The sequence below is a fragment of the Rhamphochromis sp. 'chilingali' genome, assembly GCF_963969265.1.
Source record: "Rhamphochromis sp. 'chilingali' genome assembly, chromosome: 5".
Lineage (NCBI taxonomy): Eukaryota > Metazoa > Chordata > Actinopteri > Cichliformes > Cichlidae > Rhamphochromis > Rhamphochromis sp. 'chilingali'.
In genome coordinates, this window is record NC_137932.1 from 37,047,385 (window position 1) to 37,067,830 (window position 20,446).

Sequence of the window (20,446 nt, forward strand, 5' to 3'; positions counted from 1 at the left end):
GAAGTTCAATAATATTTTTTTTATGCTTTTATACTTTAAATCTCTTTTTTTATTTATGTGCTACTAGTTAGTTTAATGATCAACTTGGATTTATGTTGAATGTAATAACAAGTTTGATGAGTGTCACTTTAACACCTCTTCTCTATTGTTTCTTTCTTCCTTCCAGCTACTGTTTGGCTGTTGCAACGTTTAACCAGCATCAATGTCTCGGCTTGAGGTAAATAATTTGGCCGTTTTCTTTGTGCACACACACAAATGCAAACACACCCTTTCTACTTGCCTTATCAAGTTTGTTGACTTTATAATATCCAAACCTCATTGTGACTGTGCTGCATGTGTGACACATCACCTTCCTGTCAGATGATGACTGGTTTGGACTGCCCCGCAGACGTAAAAAGGTTTATCTGTGCTTCAGGGCTTTGTTCACAGTTAGTTAATGAAGACACTGAAGAGGGGGGCTACTAACAAACGCATGCACATTTAAAATCTCTTGAGCGTAGAGAGAAACACTTCAAAAAGGCTTTTGATAACATCTTAATGTAAAAAGTGTGAGCTTGCTTCAAAAGCTCTTAAACTGGATTGAAGCCACACAGGAAGGTTTAAAAGTTACACCAGTGAAAATTAAACTCCACAGAGAGGTTGCGTTAATACTGTGAGATTATTGAAAGCCGACTTTCACACTCACTAAATCTTCACAGCAGTTGAAACTGAAACATTTCATATTTCCACCTACTCATCTACCTAACATCCGGACGATCTGTTGGGTTTGGATTTTATTGCACAGCAATTTTACACCTCAAGAATAAGAACATGAGTAAAAAGGTTGAAAACTGGTATTTTGTATGTTTTTTGAAGCTTTAGTTGCACCTTTGTCTAAATGACACCTGCAGCAATAGAAGTTAGTTCACAAAGCTGGAAACATGACAGCTAAGCAGTAAATCCTGTTGCAGTCAGTGTATTGTAATGTAATTTGTCCAAGGACGTGTCCACGTGTCCACAAAAACAGGTACAGAGATGCCTGCACGGACCCTCGTGCTCACTGTCTGACAATGAAGTTTACTTAGTAACTCAGACCTGAGGTTAGAAAACGTTTGTTTTTTTGTTTTTAGGGGGTTTTGGTAAAGTTGGACGCTTTCAAATGAACAGAACACTTAACGTGTCGGCTCAGACAGGTAAAGTTGACTTCAGGTCATCCCAGCAGTATGCACCATGTGCTTTCTGCAGTTGTCCTCTGCAGGCTCGCAGGAAAGCCACAGCACCTTTTACTTGAAGCTTTACAAGCAGTGTTAAGGTGTTTGCTATGTGTTCATGTATACACACACACACACCCAGCAGGGCAGCACTATGCCCTGTGCTTTCCTGCCATCAGTATCAGTATCCTGTCCAAGAATACTTTGGTACACTTTGAACTTGGAATTGAACCAACACCCCTTCAATTAAGCAACTGAGCACAGACTCCTGTGCTCTGTCCTGGACTGCACACAGGTACACTTAGACACCAAAATCAGAGCTTAGTTGTGATCTGTTACGGAAAGCACTGCAGGTTGTTGCAGAGCTGCACATGGAATAAAACTACTCTCAGCAACAAAAACAACAAGTCTTTTTCCAACAGGTAGAGGTGGACATCTGTTACTGGCCTCCTTTTTCCTCCCAACTATCACTAAATCCTTACGAAAGAGTAAATTACTGGGTTTCTTTTGCTAAAATTGTAAGATTTTGACCTCATTATGCAAAGAGCTTTCAGCTAACAGATGGTATCTTACTGTAAAACAAACTGCAGCATCTCCCTGTGTAAGTGTTATTTAACCCTGCGTGCAGCTTGCTGTAATATTTCTAACACTAAGCTTAGAAAAGTAAAATTGCTCTATGTTTGAATCCTGTTTACAGTTGACTGAATTACAGACGAACAAGCTACAAAACACTAATCTCAGAAATGTAACCACCTTACAGCCTCTGGCTGTAGCCGCTGGCTTTCATGTAAGTTAACTTTTGAAGTGACGTCTGGAAAATTTCAGCTTTCATGAAAACATGCTGTTTTTCTATCTGCCTGCAGAGTTAATCATGACATACACGCACCTCCAGAGGCAAAGAGGGGTCTGAGGGGGAGATATCTGATTGGCTCTATTTCTGGAGCGATGCTAATCGCGCTCTTTGCACCTCCAGGTGGCATTAAGCATACAGGTGAACATTGCCAGTGCAATGATGCACAGATCACACAACGGGAAGGTTTGCTGAGCTCCCCTCCCCTCACCGTTATGATGGTTGGATTCAGTATTCATTTTCCCATTTTGAGAAACAGCATTGGCTGTGATTGCTTTCATAAGTTCAAGAAGGATCAGTGTGTCTTGTTATCTCTGATTACATCATTGTGCTATTAACAGGATGTGATGTGCATGTGCTGTGTTTCTTTATGTACCTGTGTTTCACATGTGAGAGCACAGTGCATAGATGCTTTGCTGTGTAGAGCAGATGGGAGCCCAGTGAATCGTGGGATACCTGTGGTGTTAAGCATCGGATGCTTGTTAGTCTGTGGTCAGAGCAGCAAGGTGTCTGGCCTGATACAATTAGCACTCTTAACACATGCTAATACACATTCTGAATATCAGGTCCTGCCTCGCTGTATGAAACCCCCCAATGTGAGATTATCTGACACTTCACAACCTTTTTTTTACTTTATTTGACCTGGGCATCTAAATTTGTTCAAATACTGTGGCAAATATACATCCTTCAGTAAGCCATAAACAAAGCCTGCCAGATCCTAAATAATGCACAGCGTCCTCCTGATGAAGAATGACACCCTTGTTTGTTATGAACACCAGGAGATGGATTATGAACAGCATTCCAGTGTTTATCTGGGGGAAAGTGATTGGTGGAAGGGGTCCAGAGCCAAATTACAAGGAGCTGTCATGTGACACGCACGCTTTTGATTGACTGTGGTTGATGCTGATTGCCTCATTTATGCAACAGGCTAATCAAGTCATTTGCCTAATCAAAAGCTAGACAGGCAGAGAGAAACAGAAGGGCCTAGATGTAGTTTCAGTTTATAAAACAAATTATAAGAGCATAAACCCAGAATAAAATAAAACTATCACAATGGAAATAAATTTATTAGCAAGACTTGCTCAAAAAGCCACAGCAGATTGCAGACAGTCTTTCTTTGGATCTTTCCACTTGGATCATTTTTAACAACAGCACAGAGTGTAATACTGAGAAATTCAAGCTGTCCCAGCTCAGACTGAAAATGTTACTTCGATGTTCTGGGTAGATTCAAATTTATAACGTGTTGTGATATGTGTGAAACACCACTTCATGAGCAACCATATGCGTGAGATGATGTCAATGCAGCAGTATGCTTGCTGATGCAGTGGTTCCTCTTTTTTTTGAAGTGCAAATGACCAGAAAACTCTTTTTTTTTATCTTTGCTGCATTGATCTAGAAGTCTGCCTCTCAGTGTGTCAGCTTACCATGACTGCAGCTGGGTGGTAGTTGCATTAAAGCACACTTGTTACTCCAACCAGCACTATGTGGGTCACATTGAGGTTCACAGATTTCAACTCATCACCTGCAGCTGTTTGTATAACCAGTCTGGTTTTAGCTATCAATTTTCATCATTGTTATTGGCAGGGAGACAAATTATCTTAAAGCGCTAAAAAAAAAAATCCCCATTTCAAAAAGAAATTAGCTGGTGGTGAGTGTTGGATTGTAGTGTTATTTTATGCCATGTTATACCCCGAATTAAAGATTGTGAATTATTATGTAGTTTAGTTTGCATTTTCCTCCTGAATTAGAAGAAGCTGATAACTATTGCATTAGCTAAACTGATTTGCATTACATTAAACTGCTGACTTGTTGTGAATGAATGACATTGTTTTATGATGCATTATACTGCTGAGTTATAAGAAATACTGTTCGCAGAGAGTTATTGTCTTATTTGTCTGATTAGAAGAGAACAGAATATGCTGGAGTTTTCTGCCCCATCTCAGCAGGAGCAGATAAACAGGGAGCCAAGGTCGTAGCTTAGACGCCGTGTGAGAGAAAGCATGCGAATGTTTAGGCTTTTTATGATAAGGTGGAGGCACCAGACGCTATAAAAGTTTGAGCAATGCTCCACCATTTTGAGATCAGAGGCTGTCTGCATCAGTGTCAATCTCCCACGCGTATGTTCATTAAAATCATCGTTTGACTCAACCCGGCCGGACCAGTGTTGTTATTGTGGTTTTTTCTCTTGTTTCCATCCCCAATTTTGAACTCGTAACATGAGTCATTTCCCTTCTTGGCCTTACTGTACAGTGGAAGTCTTCAGTGGCTCTTTGAAGGCAATTATTGTGAAGAAGAAGTGGAAAATCTTGAGTTTTCTATAACAGCCCACAGTGACCAAACTTATTCTAGTACATACTGTATTATAGTAATAGTAGAGTATTGTTTGACCACTGTTGGATTCAGTTAAACTGAGAAAAGCAATGCAATTTTTGCAGGTAAAAATATTCATATACCGTTTATATGCTAAAAAGGAGGTTATTTTAGCCTGTTGCTAGGCGGTTGCTAGGCATGAATCATAAATTTTTTTATGGATAAGATGTTATAGGATGCCGTTGTAGGTGTATTAAGGCTAAATAAAACGTAATTTTTGCCTGTTGCTAGGCGGTTGCCAAGCAACGTGATGACATGATAATATCTGATATAGATGAGAACCTTCAGGGTCCTAATATATACCTGTGTGCCAAGTTTGGTTGCTGAGTTCCTGAAGGGCTTGGAGGACTTCATGGACAAAGGTGCAAACACACAGATATATAATATTGTTGTATTTTATATGATGCCTAATATTATTATTTTCCAAGCGTTTAGTCATAAATTGAAGTGTAGACAAGTAAAAGGTTAGGTGATTTAACCTCTTAGCACCTTGAATATCTGTAAAATTTCAACTAATTGAAAAGTTAAAAAGATATTTCAGTGTGGATTAGTGGAGGGAAGGCTGGTTTCAGATTCATATTGGGAGTTTTGCATTGTGGCAGGCTTGGTATTGATCAATCACAGATTTGTAAATCATAAACTATTAAACCAGTAAACGAATACTACTATATGAACTAGCTGATCTCCCTGAAAGATGAATAAGCTTGAGCTACAAACAAATCTGTATGTAACTCAAACTGCAGTTTTAGGCCCAATAATTTTTTCTACACTGGAAGCTTTAATGCACGACTGTTGATTTATCAGTTCTACTGTTCACTACAAATCCATCTGTACTTAACACTGAGCTGTGTTAAAGCCCTACTTGAGCACAGATGCAGTTGTGCTTTGGGTTTTGATTCTCGCTGTGTCCTCCCGAGAACAGACAAGCACTTCCAGAGAACGGGTGAGTCATAAGTGTTCATTCGTACCCTTGATTAAAGGGAAAGCGTGCCGCCATTGGGAATCAGCTCATTGGTTCTTTAGCAGCAGAGGCCTGCTGAGAACCCACCATCCCATCTTATCATGCACGAGGCCTACCGCCACCAACTCATTTTCACTTCCTGTGTGTGGCGTGGCAGGAGATCGGCCAGGTGATAACAGAGCCAGATGCTTCCTCCCCGGTTCCGATTGGCTGCGGGACATGTGTGTCATGTCAAAAAATGTGTTTAGGAAAATCAGAAAAGAACTGCTGTCAGGGAAAATTTCATCTTTAGAAGAAAAATATTAGATTTGTGTAAAACTGGCAAATGGTTGTGTGCAGGGACCAGAGAGAAATTTTGTTTTTGTTGATCAAAAGTCTCCATTTAGTCAACCAGGTTAATACGAGCAGTTAAATAAGTATTGCATACAGGTGTAGATGTTCCAAATCTCTGTGGTGTGCTCAGAGGCCCTTAGATAACCGTGTTACAGTCCACCTTTTTTGAACATGTCAACACGAAACCACAGTAGACTTTATATTACACAGCTGGGCACAGTCTGAACAACACTGAGTGTGCGAATGCTATCAGAAATGTGGGACTTGTTTCTGATGCCTGTGCGAAACAGATTTCCTATAGCTGCTCGAAGAAAGTTAGGAAACAACAGAGTAACTGACATGGAGGTATTTCTTTGGTACCCAATCCAATCGTCCGCCCGCTACCACACATCCCGCGTCAGTAGAGGAAGGGAGGCAGTTCTTGAAGTTTGCCTTTTTGACCACTGAACTGTGGTTTTAAAAGAGCCAGCAGCTCTTTTAAACAGCAAATGACAAACTGATTTTAATTCCAGGTCTGCACTCGCCAGGCCAGCAGGCACAAAGAGACAAACCAGACTTTAGATGCAGCACCAGGTCCACAGTCAGGAACATTTAAGCTGCCAAGATCTGAACAACATGTCAGATGGTTGGGCAGCTTCAGAATCCCCCACATCTTTACAATCTCTGTATTCTGCCAAAATCAGCTGTTTAACATTCACGCCCGCTGTCTATTGCAATCTCATAAATGTGTGCAGGTGAAAAAGGAGCCATGGATTTGAACTCCTGGTAAATGACATTTCCAACAGGGTCAGCTAATGCCATGCGGGGTACATTTTGAGTACGAGATGCATCGGTTTCATATCAGTCTGATACAAAGGTTGAAGCTATTTGTTTGTATTGCGAAGCAGTCTGCGACGATAGGTGCATGCTGTAGCCCAAGGTGGGCAGCAGGCCTGACAGTCATGTCATGTTTGATGCTTGACAGCACCGATCAGGGAAAGGAGACTTGCTGGATGGCAGATCAATATCCATCAGCTCCCACCGAACTCCACTCGTGAACTCAGTCGAAGCCCAAATTACAGCAGCAGAGGCTCAGAGCGACCGAAATGGACATGGATTTTTGGAGAATGTATATTTCCCAGGGTGCCTCATTCTCATTTGACCTTTTAATGGGGAGACTTGGTTATGTACTGTTTAAAGAAGACTCACAATCATATGTAGTTGTTTGTCAGGCAGAGTAAGCTGCTGTCTGCCCACTCGCCTGTTGACTAATCACTTTCCACTCATTGGATATTAAATGGTGAAAAAAAGTCAAATTAATGCTCGGTCTGAAACCTGGAAAGAGTTCGTGCTGTGCCTGCAGTACCCTCGGGGTAGATTGGGCAGATGCCACGTGTCCCTGGAAAAATACACATACATTTATTTTAGTTATTTATTGAACTATTTCTAATTGCGACAGTGAAATAATTTCAGCTTTCAGTCTGTCACGGGTACACGCTTATGAATCCTATTTTCCATCCTAAACTGTGTACATGTCCATGCATCAACTGTGATGTATTGCAAATATATGGTAATTGTAACTGATGAGGTGATTCTTCAGAACATTTAGGCTATTAAAGTGTCGTCTCTGTCCTTTTATTAACGAATCTTTGAGTGATTTGTTTGCCTAATTTCATAGAGTTCACTGTGGGGCTACTCAGCGGGAACCCTGTGTGGCCATTTGTGAAGCAAATTGAAAGCGGTATACAGAAGGCTTTAAAATGTACATTTCAAACGCACTATGGGAGGTTTATCATGAGCAAGAGCAAGCATCACCAGGAAAATGTAGACTTGCAAGTAGCTCTGTGAATGCTTTCAGCTGAAGCCCAGGATGCTGATTTTATCTTTGCAAATCATCATGAAACACAAAATACAGCAAAGTCTGATGAGAGTTTGGAAAGGCTACTTTTTGGTTTTGGCCTATTTACAGCTTGTTACAAAGTATTTCTAGGCAGGGCCAATTTCTTGCCAGTCCTCTCGGTGGTTTCACTCAGAATCACAACTGCAGCCTCCGGTGGCTGTGCTCCAGTTAGCTACAGCATTAAAAACAATATAAAAAGTGAGTAAAATGATTATGATGACACTTTTTAAGGTCTCAGAGTTGTTATCCACCAAGTGCACAGTCAGTTCTTGTAGTTAATCTTTGAGAAACGCATAGATCTGAGTGGTGAATCACTGCGCCTCAGGCATCCATCAACAGTTCACTGGAAGCCCATCCTTGACCATTTTTGGTAGCCTCTGCATAGGCTTCCAGTGAACTATTGATACACTTTTTAGCATGCACCCTCTGACACTTTGGTCAGGAATGGATTGAGGAGCGTGACAAAGAGTTAAAAGTCTCAACTTAGTCACCAAATTCTCTTGAGCTTTAGATGATCTGGAAAAGCAGCTCAGCTCTATCCAGTCTTTACCTTTCAGCTGATAGAACTTAAGGTATCTGCTGCTAACATCTTCTGCACACTTTCAAAGGGCCACGCAGTCCATGTTTTGGCAGCACAGTACACCGTAATGTTGTGACTGATTTATGAGCAGCTTTCAAATGGCTTAAGTAAAATGGTTTAATCCTTTAAAGAGGCGTTCTGGACTCTTGTGTTGTGCTGCATTAGTTTTACTGGCTGTGAGTGATTAAACTTTCAGATGAGTGCGTATTCTGCTTGTTTCCACACACGTCACCTTGACTGGAGAATAATATTACATTAAAAATATGTTTTTGCTTTTTCCTTTGGGATGCAGCATTTTCGGGATTCTATACCAGTGGGCAACTATGTGGTGCGGCGGCGTTTCTCAGGCCCACTGCTGCTGCCTCCGCTGTGGAGGAGACACTCCCATCAGGACCACTCATTCGATACCCGGCGAACATCTCAAGGACACATGCTACCGCTAGCCCGGCTAGAAGAGCTGTACAGTCTAGCACTGGCCACCCATGATGAGCACCGGTCAGTGACACACACTGTTTGTTTGTATGTTTGTTTGTTTTGCCTCTGAGGAATTCCTTCAGTGAACTGTGGATGTGGTTAAACAGGGGAAATTGCTGATCTTCCTTTTTCTGTGGGGCTTTGTTTATCTGTTAAGCTTCATCAGATGAAGCTTAATGCACAGATGATTCACACAGATGATGAACTCTGTGTGAAATGGAGAATAAGATTAGTAATTTTGAGACAACTTCTTTCTCTGTTCTGCAAAAGTTTTAACACACCCATAATTTCATTTTATTTTGCTTCCAAGCAGCCTGACTTTCTTACATTTTTAAGTGCACTTGGGCAACAGCTCTCAAGGCTTTCTGAAGGTCTTTTTCATTCATTTTAAGTCCTTTCCTGTTTAGTTGCTTTTTTCCTGGTTAAGCCACTTAACACTGACTCAAGGAAAGAACATGTTTGGTGTCTAAGCATAAAAGACAAATTGGGAAAAACTGTAAATTATATCTTTAGGAACTTGTTACAACCAGCCGGTAACAGAAAACACATCGACAGGCATGGCATAACATTTTTGCACCAACAAGTTAAAAAAGGCCAATTTTAAGGAAGGGAAACAAAGAGAAAGGCTGTCATGGTCTGTGTTGCATTTAGTCAGTGGTGATGGGGATCTTAAAGGACAGAAAAATACAGCGAGATTTTGATCCACCATCCAATACCATCTGGAAAGCAAGTCATTGGCAGCGGGTCATTTTTCAGCATGGCAAAGATCCCAAAAACACTGCCAGTGTATGCAGTAAAAGCATACCTGGATAGAAAAACACACACAGTCATGGACTGGCCCAGACCTCGGACCTCAACATTATTGAAGCAGTGTGGGATCATGTTGACAGAGAATGAAACAAAAGGAAGTGAACATTCAAAGATGTCCTTCAGCATGGAGAACTATTCCTGAGGACTTCTTAAAGAAATGACAAGAAAGCTGCCAAAGAGAGTTCAGACATACTGAATACTGAATTTCGCGTTCATTAGAATTGCACAAACTCGGTATGTCTCTCTTTGCACGTTTCAGCAAATCACCATAACTTTCCCAGCAAAATATAAAGAAATGAGGAGTGACTCCAGACTTTTGCATAGTACTTTAGTTACGTTTTTTTCATTCTAATTAAAATTTTTAGGAATCATGTTTTTCTTGTTCACGAAATGAAGTCTTGTTTGTTGGTTTGGAGCAGCTGTTGTTACTGCTTAACACAAATTATGTAAGTCAAGCTCAGCAAATAGACATTTGCCTCGTTCGTCTGTACCACTTTCCTGTCACATGGTCATGTTTTGGTGATTGTCTTGGTAGGTCAGTGCTCGTAAGCAGCAGACAGAGGCTGTCTATGTGACACTGAGACAAAAATAGAAATGTGGACTGTTGTTTTGTGGTTTCTGGTGATAATGAAAGGCATCTCCTGTGTTTAAAAAAAAAGAAGCCTAGTAATTGGAACAACAGTTAGAAACCTCCCACTGAAAGGTCATGCATGTGGGTGTGGGTGTGCACTTGTATCTCCCCTGACTCCCTTTTAGACATAAAGGCTGACCATTTTCATGTTTGAACATCTACAAACATGTGTGTGCTGTCCAGGCATTAATTACCAAAAAATAAATAAATAAAACGGCTGATCTTTGTAACGTAATCGTGCTTTTTTCAGACTGAAAATCCTTTTTGGATAAACAGCTCGTTAGCTAATGATACAGCCCCTATTTTTCCTACATAATAAAAATAAGTGGGTTTGGTGACATCAGTAATTTGAACCAGCCCCGTGTTGTTTTCCTGTTGTACCTATAAACCTGAATTTATTCGAATTTATAAAACGCAACCCAATCTTCCAGCTGGTAATGAGATAGGGTACAAAGTCTGACATATAAAATTCACTGCAACCTTATAGGAAGCTGCACTGCACATTAAACTATAGGCCTTATGATGGCTATATACCAACATGCAACCACTCCTATCTTCAGTTACACACTGGTTTGCCTTTATTTGTTAGTTTGAGGGCTTGTACACTGTGATTTCCTGAGACAGGGTTAATGAAATATGTTAAATCAGTGCTGCTCTGACCAGTAAACATATCTCTACCTTCATTATGTCAAAAATCTGTCTGACTGCTCAATATCTCTTACCGGTATATGACACAAAAGATAAAAGATGGATTTTTCCAAAAATCAATTACAAATAATGAACAGGCAGTTTTGCTCTACCAGAGCAAATACAATAAAGATAAAGCAATGTTGTGTAATGCTGATGATTGGCGGTTTGACAAATAAGACAGCGACAGACAGGGAAACAGATGGAGATGGCAGGAGGAAGCTGGTCGAGAGAGGCACAGTAAGAGGTGAGGATGGCGAGAGAGAGAGAGAGAGAGAGAGAGAGAGAGAGAGAGAGAGAGAGAGAGAGAGAGAGAGAGAGAGAGAGAGAGATAAAAGAAGGGAGAAACTGAGAGGGCGAGAGGGAGGGGGAGGAAGCAGGAGGAAGCAGAGAGATGGAGAGAGAGAGACGGGGGGAGCTGGTACTGACTGAGAGGCTCACAGTCGTTTCAGCACTCCGCCTCGTGGACAGCAGCGCACCATGACGTCGCGCGCGCCTCTCTGAAGCGCGTGCCTTCCTCCTCACAATCCCTGCAGACGAGCTCTACGCTGTTCTCCGAGACTGTTTGTAGCTTAGAAGTCGCTTTTTTACAAAAACAGACAAAAAAACAAAAAATAAAATAAAATCCAGCGAGCACGTAAAAGTAAAAAATGGAGTGCACCACACTGAGCAGAGAGGGAGCGGGGCTCGCCAAGCCGCCCAAACACCTGTGGCGGCAGCCCAGAACTCACATACGCATCAAGCAGCGCTTCAACTCGGACACCGAGCGCTACCTGTGCCGCAACCGGACCCTGGAGAAGCTCCGTCCCGGACTGAGGCAACCCCGAATGTCCTGGCCCTCCTCGCTGAAACGGTAACCTTCTTTAATCTCCCGAGTCACTAAAGTAAAAGCAAGTGAATTGTTTTCCACCGCTTCGGGGATGAGAGTCAATTTGAAAAGCCTAAAAGTTCAGAACACCCACTGGAGCGTTGCTTTGACTAATTACACGATGAAATAATGGCGTGACGATAGTTTTAATTGTCAAGGTTCAGAAGAACCCGCAAACCAAAGCTCTCTGAAAGTCGATTAAGCTCGACGAGCTGTGTAGCTAAAGTGAAACTGTGTAACTTGTCATAATCTTTACACTTAACAGTGCTCAGTTTGACAGCTGCCTGTTTATGTAGCTGAGCAGAGTGGAGCGGTGATGGCTAGATGTTATTGTCTGAGAGATGATGTTAGGCCATTAGTCTTTGCTGCCTGTTGCAGTCATGGGTGGTGGGGCTGGGGGTTAGGGGGAGGCTCCCCCCCCCCAGTGTTGTTTCCCACCAAAACCTTTAATGCTGCTGACACGAGCGGGTGATGACTGTCAGACCCTGAAGCACACAGTGCAAACATATTAAATGGGTTTTAGATTCTATGCCCTAAAAACTCCATTTAACATCCGAAAAGGTTGATTCAGTTCATTTGGATGTTTTCAGTGGGAGATACTTATAGACAGTACATTTGCACAATAACTGAACCTAGCCCACTGAATGAACAATGGGCTGAGAGGTCAGTTCCTTGATCATCCCTGTAATGTCATTATAGATAATGTTTCATTCACATGTAGAAAATATAAGAGCTGTGAATCAGTAATGGACCTGCAACAGTGTCTGTGTTGTTGAAGAGCTTTTTCTTTTTTCTATAGTGACTTGTTAAAAACCTGCATAAATTGTATCCTTGCAAACATTTCAGAGATAAGGCTCATATGACTTTTTAGTTCCAGGCTGTTTCTGACCTGTTACGCATTTCCTTGTATGTAGGAGGGTTTCAGAGGTGATTGCTGGGGTCTTTGATGCTGTATCCTCAGAAAACTTAAAATTCTGCTCTTTATTACAAGTTCATAAAAATATGTAACATACAATTTTTGAATAATCTTCTCCCTTGATTGCTCATCTTAATCTGATTCTTAACATATAAGAAACTCAAACATAAAGCCTTTTGATCATGCCATGAGAGGCGTTTTGGATTATTCAGCCCACGAAATAATCCCCTGTGACTGCGTGGGTGTCTCCTGCACAGGCTGCCTACCTGTTCTTCGAGCTTGACTTTGTGTTCTGCACCTTTCACTTTTTAGGAATGATGGAGGAGGGAGGATGTAGTTAACGGTGCACTCTGTAAACCTGCTCAGCCAGGCTGGGAAAAGGTTCTGACTTCCTCTCCCTACTTTTGCACCCAGAGATTGCCAGGCGAGAGATTGATGGCTGGTGTTTGTGCCTCACCCTTATTTGTGTGATTTTACTGTACTGAGTTTGAAAAGAGCCTCAAGGATGTGCTTTTAACTCAAGGAGAAGAAATGAAAAAGGACTAAACTTAAGAGCCTTGTAAATTGCATTTTATTTTAAACGAGTTTTGCAAAACTCGTTTTTTGTTCATTACTATTTCATTTTCTCTGTTGAGATTTAGTGCCACGATAGTTTAGACCCCGGCTCAGTGTCTTTCCATTGCTAATAAGACTGTAGGGAAACATTGGCGTGTTTATGTAACACGCGCTGACCCTCGGTTTTCGGTGTTTCCTATAGGAAAGAAAAAGCTGAATTATAGAGTTGATAAAATATTTTGGTGATTGGATGCAGCAGAGCTGAACAGGCATGAAAACCACTGTCAGTTCAGCTCCGTTCCCCAGACGCTGTCAACAAGCAATGCGGCAGCTCGTCTCGCCTCAGAGCTTTCTCACACTACACTGAAGTGCTTTGTTTTTGTCCCCTGGTAGTGCACCAAGAGAATAAGAAGAAGATAATCACCAACAAACAATTGTTTTTGTAATAAGACAGAAAAAGGCCGGGGTAAGATGTGTATGGCATGTGCTGACAATATAGACTTTGTATAAAGATGGCAGTAGCAACAACTGGTTATGGACTTAGGTTTTTGAAGTCTCAACTTTAGAGCTTCTTGTTTTCTGAAAGCAGAAGTAACAAGAGGGTGGAGTGCTAACTTGGTTGTACCCTTGGTTTGGCACTAATATCTGCCAAATGGACAATTTTCAAGCATCAGAACTGAAGTATTGAGTCACTGGATAGTCTGAACTGTACAGCAACTCATATTCGTTTAACACCAACAACGCAAATACACTGAGAGGCTCAGTGCAGCCGTGCCCAAAATTCAAACAGGTAAGTATGTATGCCTCCATCTGCATACATGCTTAGTGCAATATTTGGTCGGCGTGTTGATATAATGTAGCTGAACTGAGATTAATTCAGTGTTTAACATGCCTTGGGGTAACACTGGGAAATTTCTCCTGCACTTGCATAATTTCAAACAGACAGTAAACACCTGCTTGGCTCATTATCATATTCTCGTTTCCCTTTTTCATCTTTCATTATCAACTGAACATTTCTCAACAGCTCCTGGCAATAATCATTAATGATTCAATTTGTTCCAACAGGTCATTTTTCCTTTTCTGAGTAGAAGTGCATGCTCTGCACTTGATGCTTGATGGCACCATTCGATACAAAAATTCTGAAAACATAACAGCACTTTTTTTGCATGTGTGTCTGTTTGGTTATGGGGGTCTTCACAACCACAGCACCATATGTACTGAGTAGCTAGCTAGTTTCGGCGGCTTCTTTGTTTAAAGTGGGTCACCACAGCGGGTGGCTCCACATTTGAGTTGGCAGGCTTTTTATATAGAATGCTACTTGATACTGAAAATTACTGTCAGGTTAGATATTTGCAGGTTTGGCGGTTTGACACCAATAGTGTTGTCTTCACCTTCACCTCTAGCTGGCACACAACCTCATTGCTGCTGATAGGTAGCCACACAGCCCCTCCCCTCACTAGTAGCTGAACATGTAAACAGCAACTGTCATGGTCCTGGGTCATTTTGACCCAGTGTTCTTAGTTTTTCTGTAGTTTTGTATTTTGTTTCTTATGTCCATTGGATTGTTTGGTTTGGTATTTGGATTCCCCCTGTGTCCATGTTTTTATTGTGGGGTTTGCTCTGGTACCGTGTTCCCATCCTATGTGTTCTGTGTTCTCCTCATCCCCTCGTATTCATCCTTCTTCTCTGCCTCTCTCTCTGCCTCTCTCTCTCCGTGCTCATCTCTGTGTACTGTGTTGTGTTTAAGGTCCACATCTTGGTGTCAGTATCGTCAGTTTCGTGTCCTCCCTGCTCGGCCATGAGTAATTGTCTTCAGCTGTGTTCCCCGTGTGTTCCCACTTCCCTCGTTACCTTCTGTGTATTTATGTCAGAGTGTCCCTTTGTTCTGTGTTGCGTCGTCCCTCTAGGTTGTGTGCATTTTCCGTGTCTTCCCAGCGCCTCAGCTTTTAGTTGCTCCCAGTATAGTTTTGTATTACTACTTATGTTCCTGTTAATACAGACCGGCCTTTGAGTTCATCCCCGTGTGTCTAGAGCCGTGCATTTGGGTCCTCTCTTGCCTTCACACAGCCGCCGCATGACAGCAACTCAGCAGAGTGAAGCATCTTAAGGACTGATGTCCAAGTCTTTATGAGGAATTCAGGAGGTCAGTAAAGCTCCTGTTTCAACAGCATTGAATAGTTAATAAGTGTTAAAATCAGCTGTTTAACTATTAGCAGTTACCCACATTGACTGTTAAGTTACCATTAACCTTCTAAGACCCGAACTCTTCCACAGCATGCATTTTTAATTTCTCTATGATATTTGGGCATATTGGGGCCTGATGAATGTAGAAACAAAGAATTACCAGATTTTTTTTTTTACCTTATTTTTGTTTTTAAGAAAAATGAGAGCCACATATGAGGATATTCATTTAAAATTTTGATAGAACAGTAGCAGTATAATGTCCTCGTAAGTGGATATCAGGCCTTTGTAGAGCAAAATTGAGTATTTCTGTCTAAATAACCCAAAATGTGATGTCCACATATGCGGATGCCAGGTCCTAGGAGGTTAAGGTAGTGGGTAGAGGTTAATAGCAAAATGGTAGCATTAATGTGGGAGTTAGGCAGCAAATGTGAGAGCAGCTAAACTGAACGTGATCTATTATGAATCGACGGACAGAAAAATAAGAAAGGCCACAAGCCAGACAGGATTTCTCTTGGGTCACAATCTGACATTAAAGTGAAGAAAATATGACAAAGGTTCAATAAAGACTCATTGTGAAGCAGAATGGGAATTCTTTTCTGACTTTTCTCAGTGAAGCCACATCAATTTGTGTCAGACCTCAGCGTACCTGGAAAAACTAACCTGAAATGAAAAAAACAATTATAGTAGAATATGTAAGAAGAAGGTAGTATGTGCGCAGACTGGCAGGGATACCGTATGCCGTATGTGTTTGTGGAGGTTTCTGTGTATATCCGTGTGTCTGTGAAAACAAATTATAAATTAAAATGGATTGTCCAAGTTCACTGCACTGTAGAGTAGAGTCATTGCACAGTGGACTGGACAATGAAGCCTGCTGCCGTCTTACCCTCAAGCTCTTCCGTCACCCTCACTGTAGGCCTGCTGCTTTTACCGTATCCGTTAGTTCCCCATACGATCCTGCCAGTGTGAATGCCAGCTTCTCATCTCTCAATGATGATCGAGAAAATGCAAACAGTTCGAGGTGTAGGTAGGAGTAAGAGCAGTGAGTCAGCCCGCTCTGTAGCCACCAACGACAACACCACTGGCACTGCCTTTACCCTGCTCTGAGTACGTATTTCCTTTTTTCTTTTTCGTCCCAGAATGCCTCTGATTGTGGATCATTCTGGATGACTCAGATTATTTTTAAATATAAATCATCTACAACACACGTGGGCTAAAATTTTATGTAAGACCCAGTAAAAAACATAATGAGTTATGAATTTGAGTCTGCAGTTAAAAAAAATAAAAAAAATAATATTAATAAAAATGAGTCAGTAGACCAAACTTTAATTTTTGGTGACTCTCTCTATGCCAGAATCTCTCTGGAATCATGGCTACTACAGCTGTACCCACATATAATATTAATTGGATCTTTTTTTCATTAGGTATAATGATGTGGAGCTTAATACTGTGCTAGCAGATCTCTCTTGTGGCACGAACAGCTCTTTCTTGGATTACTGTACTCAGTCAATGACAGATAAGAGTGTTCCTCTAACTTTTTCTCTGCACCATAATTTTGCTTTTAAATACAACCGACATCGGAGCACAGCTGTTATGCAACCTCTTCATTAGGTACACCTGTTCCACTGCTTGTAATGAGCAAATATCTAATCACCCAGTCATATGACAGTAATTCAGTGCGCTTAGGCATATAGACATGGTCAAGAGCACCAGAGAGTGATATTATACCCCTTATGTCAAACTGAGTGATTTATGGCCCCCCTAATTGATTTATGACCCCTAATAAATTATTCATGAGCTCCGGAAGTAGGAAGTAATTAAGTAATAAAAATATGATACTCATAAAATTATGATATTCATAAAAATATAATTGATTATTTAGAAAGTTTCTTATATATCAAAATAGCATTCTTTTATTTCTTTAAGCAATTAAAATTTTTTTTTATTTTTTTATGCTCAAAAAACGCCATCTGGTGGCGGGTCAGTGTGTGTGTGTGTGTGTGCGCGCGCCCGCGCGCGCCCGAGGCTGTGTGTCTGGGCGCGCGGGGGCGCGCCCGTGTCTCCGGACCGTGCTCAAATCAAATCAAATCAAATCACTTTTTATTGTCACATCACATGTGCAGGCACACTGGCACAGCACATGCGAGTGAAATTCTTGTGTGCGAGCCCCACAAGCAACAGATGTGCAAACACAACAACACAAACGAGCAAAATACAAGAATGGCCAACCTGAAACTAATAAATATATGTACAATATATAATAGTGTATGCATTTCTGGATGTGTATACTAAATATTTTCGTGTGTGTGTGTGTGTGTGTGTGTGTATACACATTTTTACAAATTAAATAGTAAAAAAAAAATAATAATAATAATAAAATATACAGAGTTGAATATGTGCAAAACAAGTGGCATTTATATACAGTGTGAGTGCATAATGTTGAAGTTCCAGTAGTGAAGCTGAGGTGTCTATGACGTGTTCAGCAGTCTGATGGCCTGATGGAAAAAGCTGTCTCTCAGTCTGCTGGTACGGGACCGGATGCTGCAGAACCTCTTCCTGATGGAAGCAGTCTGAACAGTTTATGGCTGGGGTGACTGGAGTCCTTGATGATCCTCCCCGCTTTCCTCAGGCAGCGCTTCCTGTAGATGTCTTGGAGGGAGGGAAGCGCACCTCCAATTATCCGTTCAGAGCACCGCACTACTCGCTGGAGAGCTTTGCAGTTGTAGGCGGTGCTGTTGCCATACCAGGTGGTGATGCATCCAGTGAGGATGCTCTCAATGGCACAGTGATAGAAGGTCCTGAGGATGCGGGGGCTCATGCCGAATCTTTTCAGTCTCCTGAGAAAGAAGAGGCGCTGCTGGGCCTTCTTCACTGTTTTGTTTGTGTGTACTGACCACGTAAGATCCTCAGCCAGGTGTACGCCAAGGAACCGGAAGCTGCTCTCTCGGGCTCCGTGCTCATGTGTTTAAAAATGTATTAAACCATATTAAAATTGTTTAGTTAAACTTGTGCTTTTGTAACGTTCAGTATGGCCACAAACACATGCTGCATGCCTTGGGGGAAAACTTTATTTCGATTTATATGCATTTGTAGATTTAGAATAAAACTCATACTCAGAAAAAACTCGCGATCCCCTAACCCTCCTTAGATACATAAGCAGGGAAAACTCCTTAAAAAACCCTCCGCGATTTCTCCAAAACCCTACAATAACTTGTTAGGGTACCCCCTCTATTCCCAAAACCTTATATTCGATAACAGGGAAAATCCTGAAAAAATCCTTAGTCTTTTTTCTCAAATTCAGCGCCCCGCGGCTCCCTTCATGCTCAGCCAAACAAAGCCAAAACTCCTTTTAAAAATTTCTCCGCGATTTCTCCAAAACCCCTAGAATAACTTGTTAGCTACCCCTCTATTCCCAAAAACCTTATATTCGATAACAGGGAAAATCCTTATTCTTTTTTCCTTCAAAAACTTCCCTCTTACTAGCAAGCTCTAAAATTCAACCCACACTCTAAGTTCTACCTCGCTCTTAATCTCCGATCCACAACTTCTTGCAGAGCACAATTTTTTCCTGCTTGTTCGCTCCCCGCTCTGCTCCCTAATGCGCTGCTTACCTCGTTTGAAAATTCCCCCCTTAGACCAACTCCGCCTCACTGCGCCCCGCTGCCAATCACATAACCCTTGCACCGCTCCCTTTGCACCCCGGTTAGCCAATCGGCTCCAGGTCTGATTTTACGATCTCCCGCTGAGGTTAAGACTATCGTCGAACCCCCAGAAGACATCTGACTTCAGACGTATCAACAACTGGCGCCGCTCAGACTGCTTGCGAGTTCGCATAGGGAGCGGCCGATTTCAACAGCAACTTGCGTCTCTTTCCTTATCCGCATATCATTCGGTAAGTGTTAATCTTCCTCTCTAACTACATTTTTGCATTTTCCTTTTTACCATTCTGTCAATCCTTTCATTTAAAAAAAATAAATAAATATCACAATGGTTTGTAACAGGTACAATACACCATCCATCCATCCATTCGCCTCCACTTATCCTTTTCTCAGGCTCGCGCGGTGCGCTGGAGCCTATCCCACGTACAATACACTTTAAAATATATATAAGCTCCACTTTTAACTCCCGTAAAGGTTTATACATTACATGTCTACATCACCTATCATGGCCTCATCGGGTATCTCATATCATCTTGTTATTGTTATGTTATGCTCCTTTGATATTTTGCTAGTTTGCGTGTTTTAAAACTCTTTTTGTTTTTCTTTATATTTTTAGACCCAGATGTGTTAACCTGATCCCTGCGAAACACCAGCTCTGCGTGGATTGTGACCGCGAGTGACCGGATGTTGTTTCCGGCCTGAGGTTGCCTGAAATGCCGTGAGGCTCGTTTGAAAGATTGCGCCCGAGACCAACTCCGCCTCCAAGGCATGCCTACCTTTAGCTGCCACCAGTGAGATATCAGAGCCGGGCTCCACATATCCAATCAGGAGCACGAGCAAGACAGCTTTTGCAGACTCTCCAGAAATATACAAGTCCTTACCAACTGCTCTGCAACCCAGTGTTTCTGGTCCCCTCACTAACATCGCTTTTTGAGATATTTTTTATGAACCACCAAAAAAGCAATTTTACCCCACAGACTGGGTCTGAGGGCAGCAGCGGGGACAAATGATTGTAATGAAGCGACGGACATTTCAAGGCTGGTCTTGCATAATCGTGAGTTATTATGTCATATGGTGATAAGTACATAGTTTTGCAAGAGGCATACAAGCACTGTGGAAAAAGTAATCATAAAACTGTTTTTGTGAACACCCTACGTTATGCTTTAAAAAATGTGATACATGTAATGTGATCATCAAAGAACATGATTTAAAAAAAAAAAAAAAACTTTTATTCTTATGCTTTTAAAGTATGTCAGATTATCTTAAAACACTTATTTGTATGTTATAATGTTTTTCTTACACCATTTTTATAGACACCTTATTCATTGTATCAATGTGTAATTATGTATCTTTGATAAATAAATAAAATATTTAATCTTGTATTTGTGTACTTTCTGGTGATTCAATAAAAAATTAGTCACATATCGCTCTGATAAACACAGATGGCTGAAAGAAATGTTTGATGGAACAAAGAAAACAAGTGTCTTGCTGCTAAGCTTTTA

The 20,446-nt window shown here is 41.4% G+C and overlaps 1 protein-coding gene and 1 long non-coding RNA gene across 3 annotated transcripts in view; both read left to right on the forward strand.

Moving 5' to 3' along the window:
• Window positions 1-20,446, forward strand: part of LOC308396617 (3',5'-cyclic-AMP phosphodiesterase 4C-like) — a 119,187-nt gene that overhangs the window by 10,996 nt on the left and 87,745 nt on the right. For both annotated transcript variants that reach the window (XM_080882064.1, XM_080882065.1), the window contains exons 2-3: window positions 167-217; window positions 8,456-8,658. In XM_080882064.1, the coding sequence (XP_080738190.1) occupies window positions 203-217; window positions 8,456-8,658 (218 nt within the window). In that variant the 5' untranslated portion in view covers window positions 167-202. The remainder of the gene's footprint in view (window positions 1-166; window positions 218-8,455; window positions 8,659-20,446) is intronic.
• Window positions 12,053-20,324, forward strand: LOC308396620. Its single transcript, XR_013971598.1, has 2 exons — window positions 12,053-19,177; window positions 19,561-20,324. It is a non-coding gene; the product is annotated as an uncharacterized lncRNA (long non-coding RNA).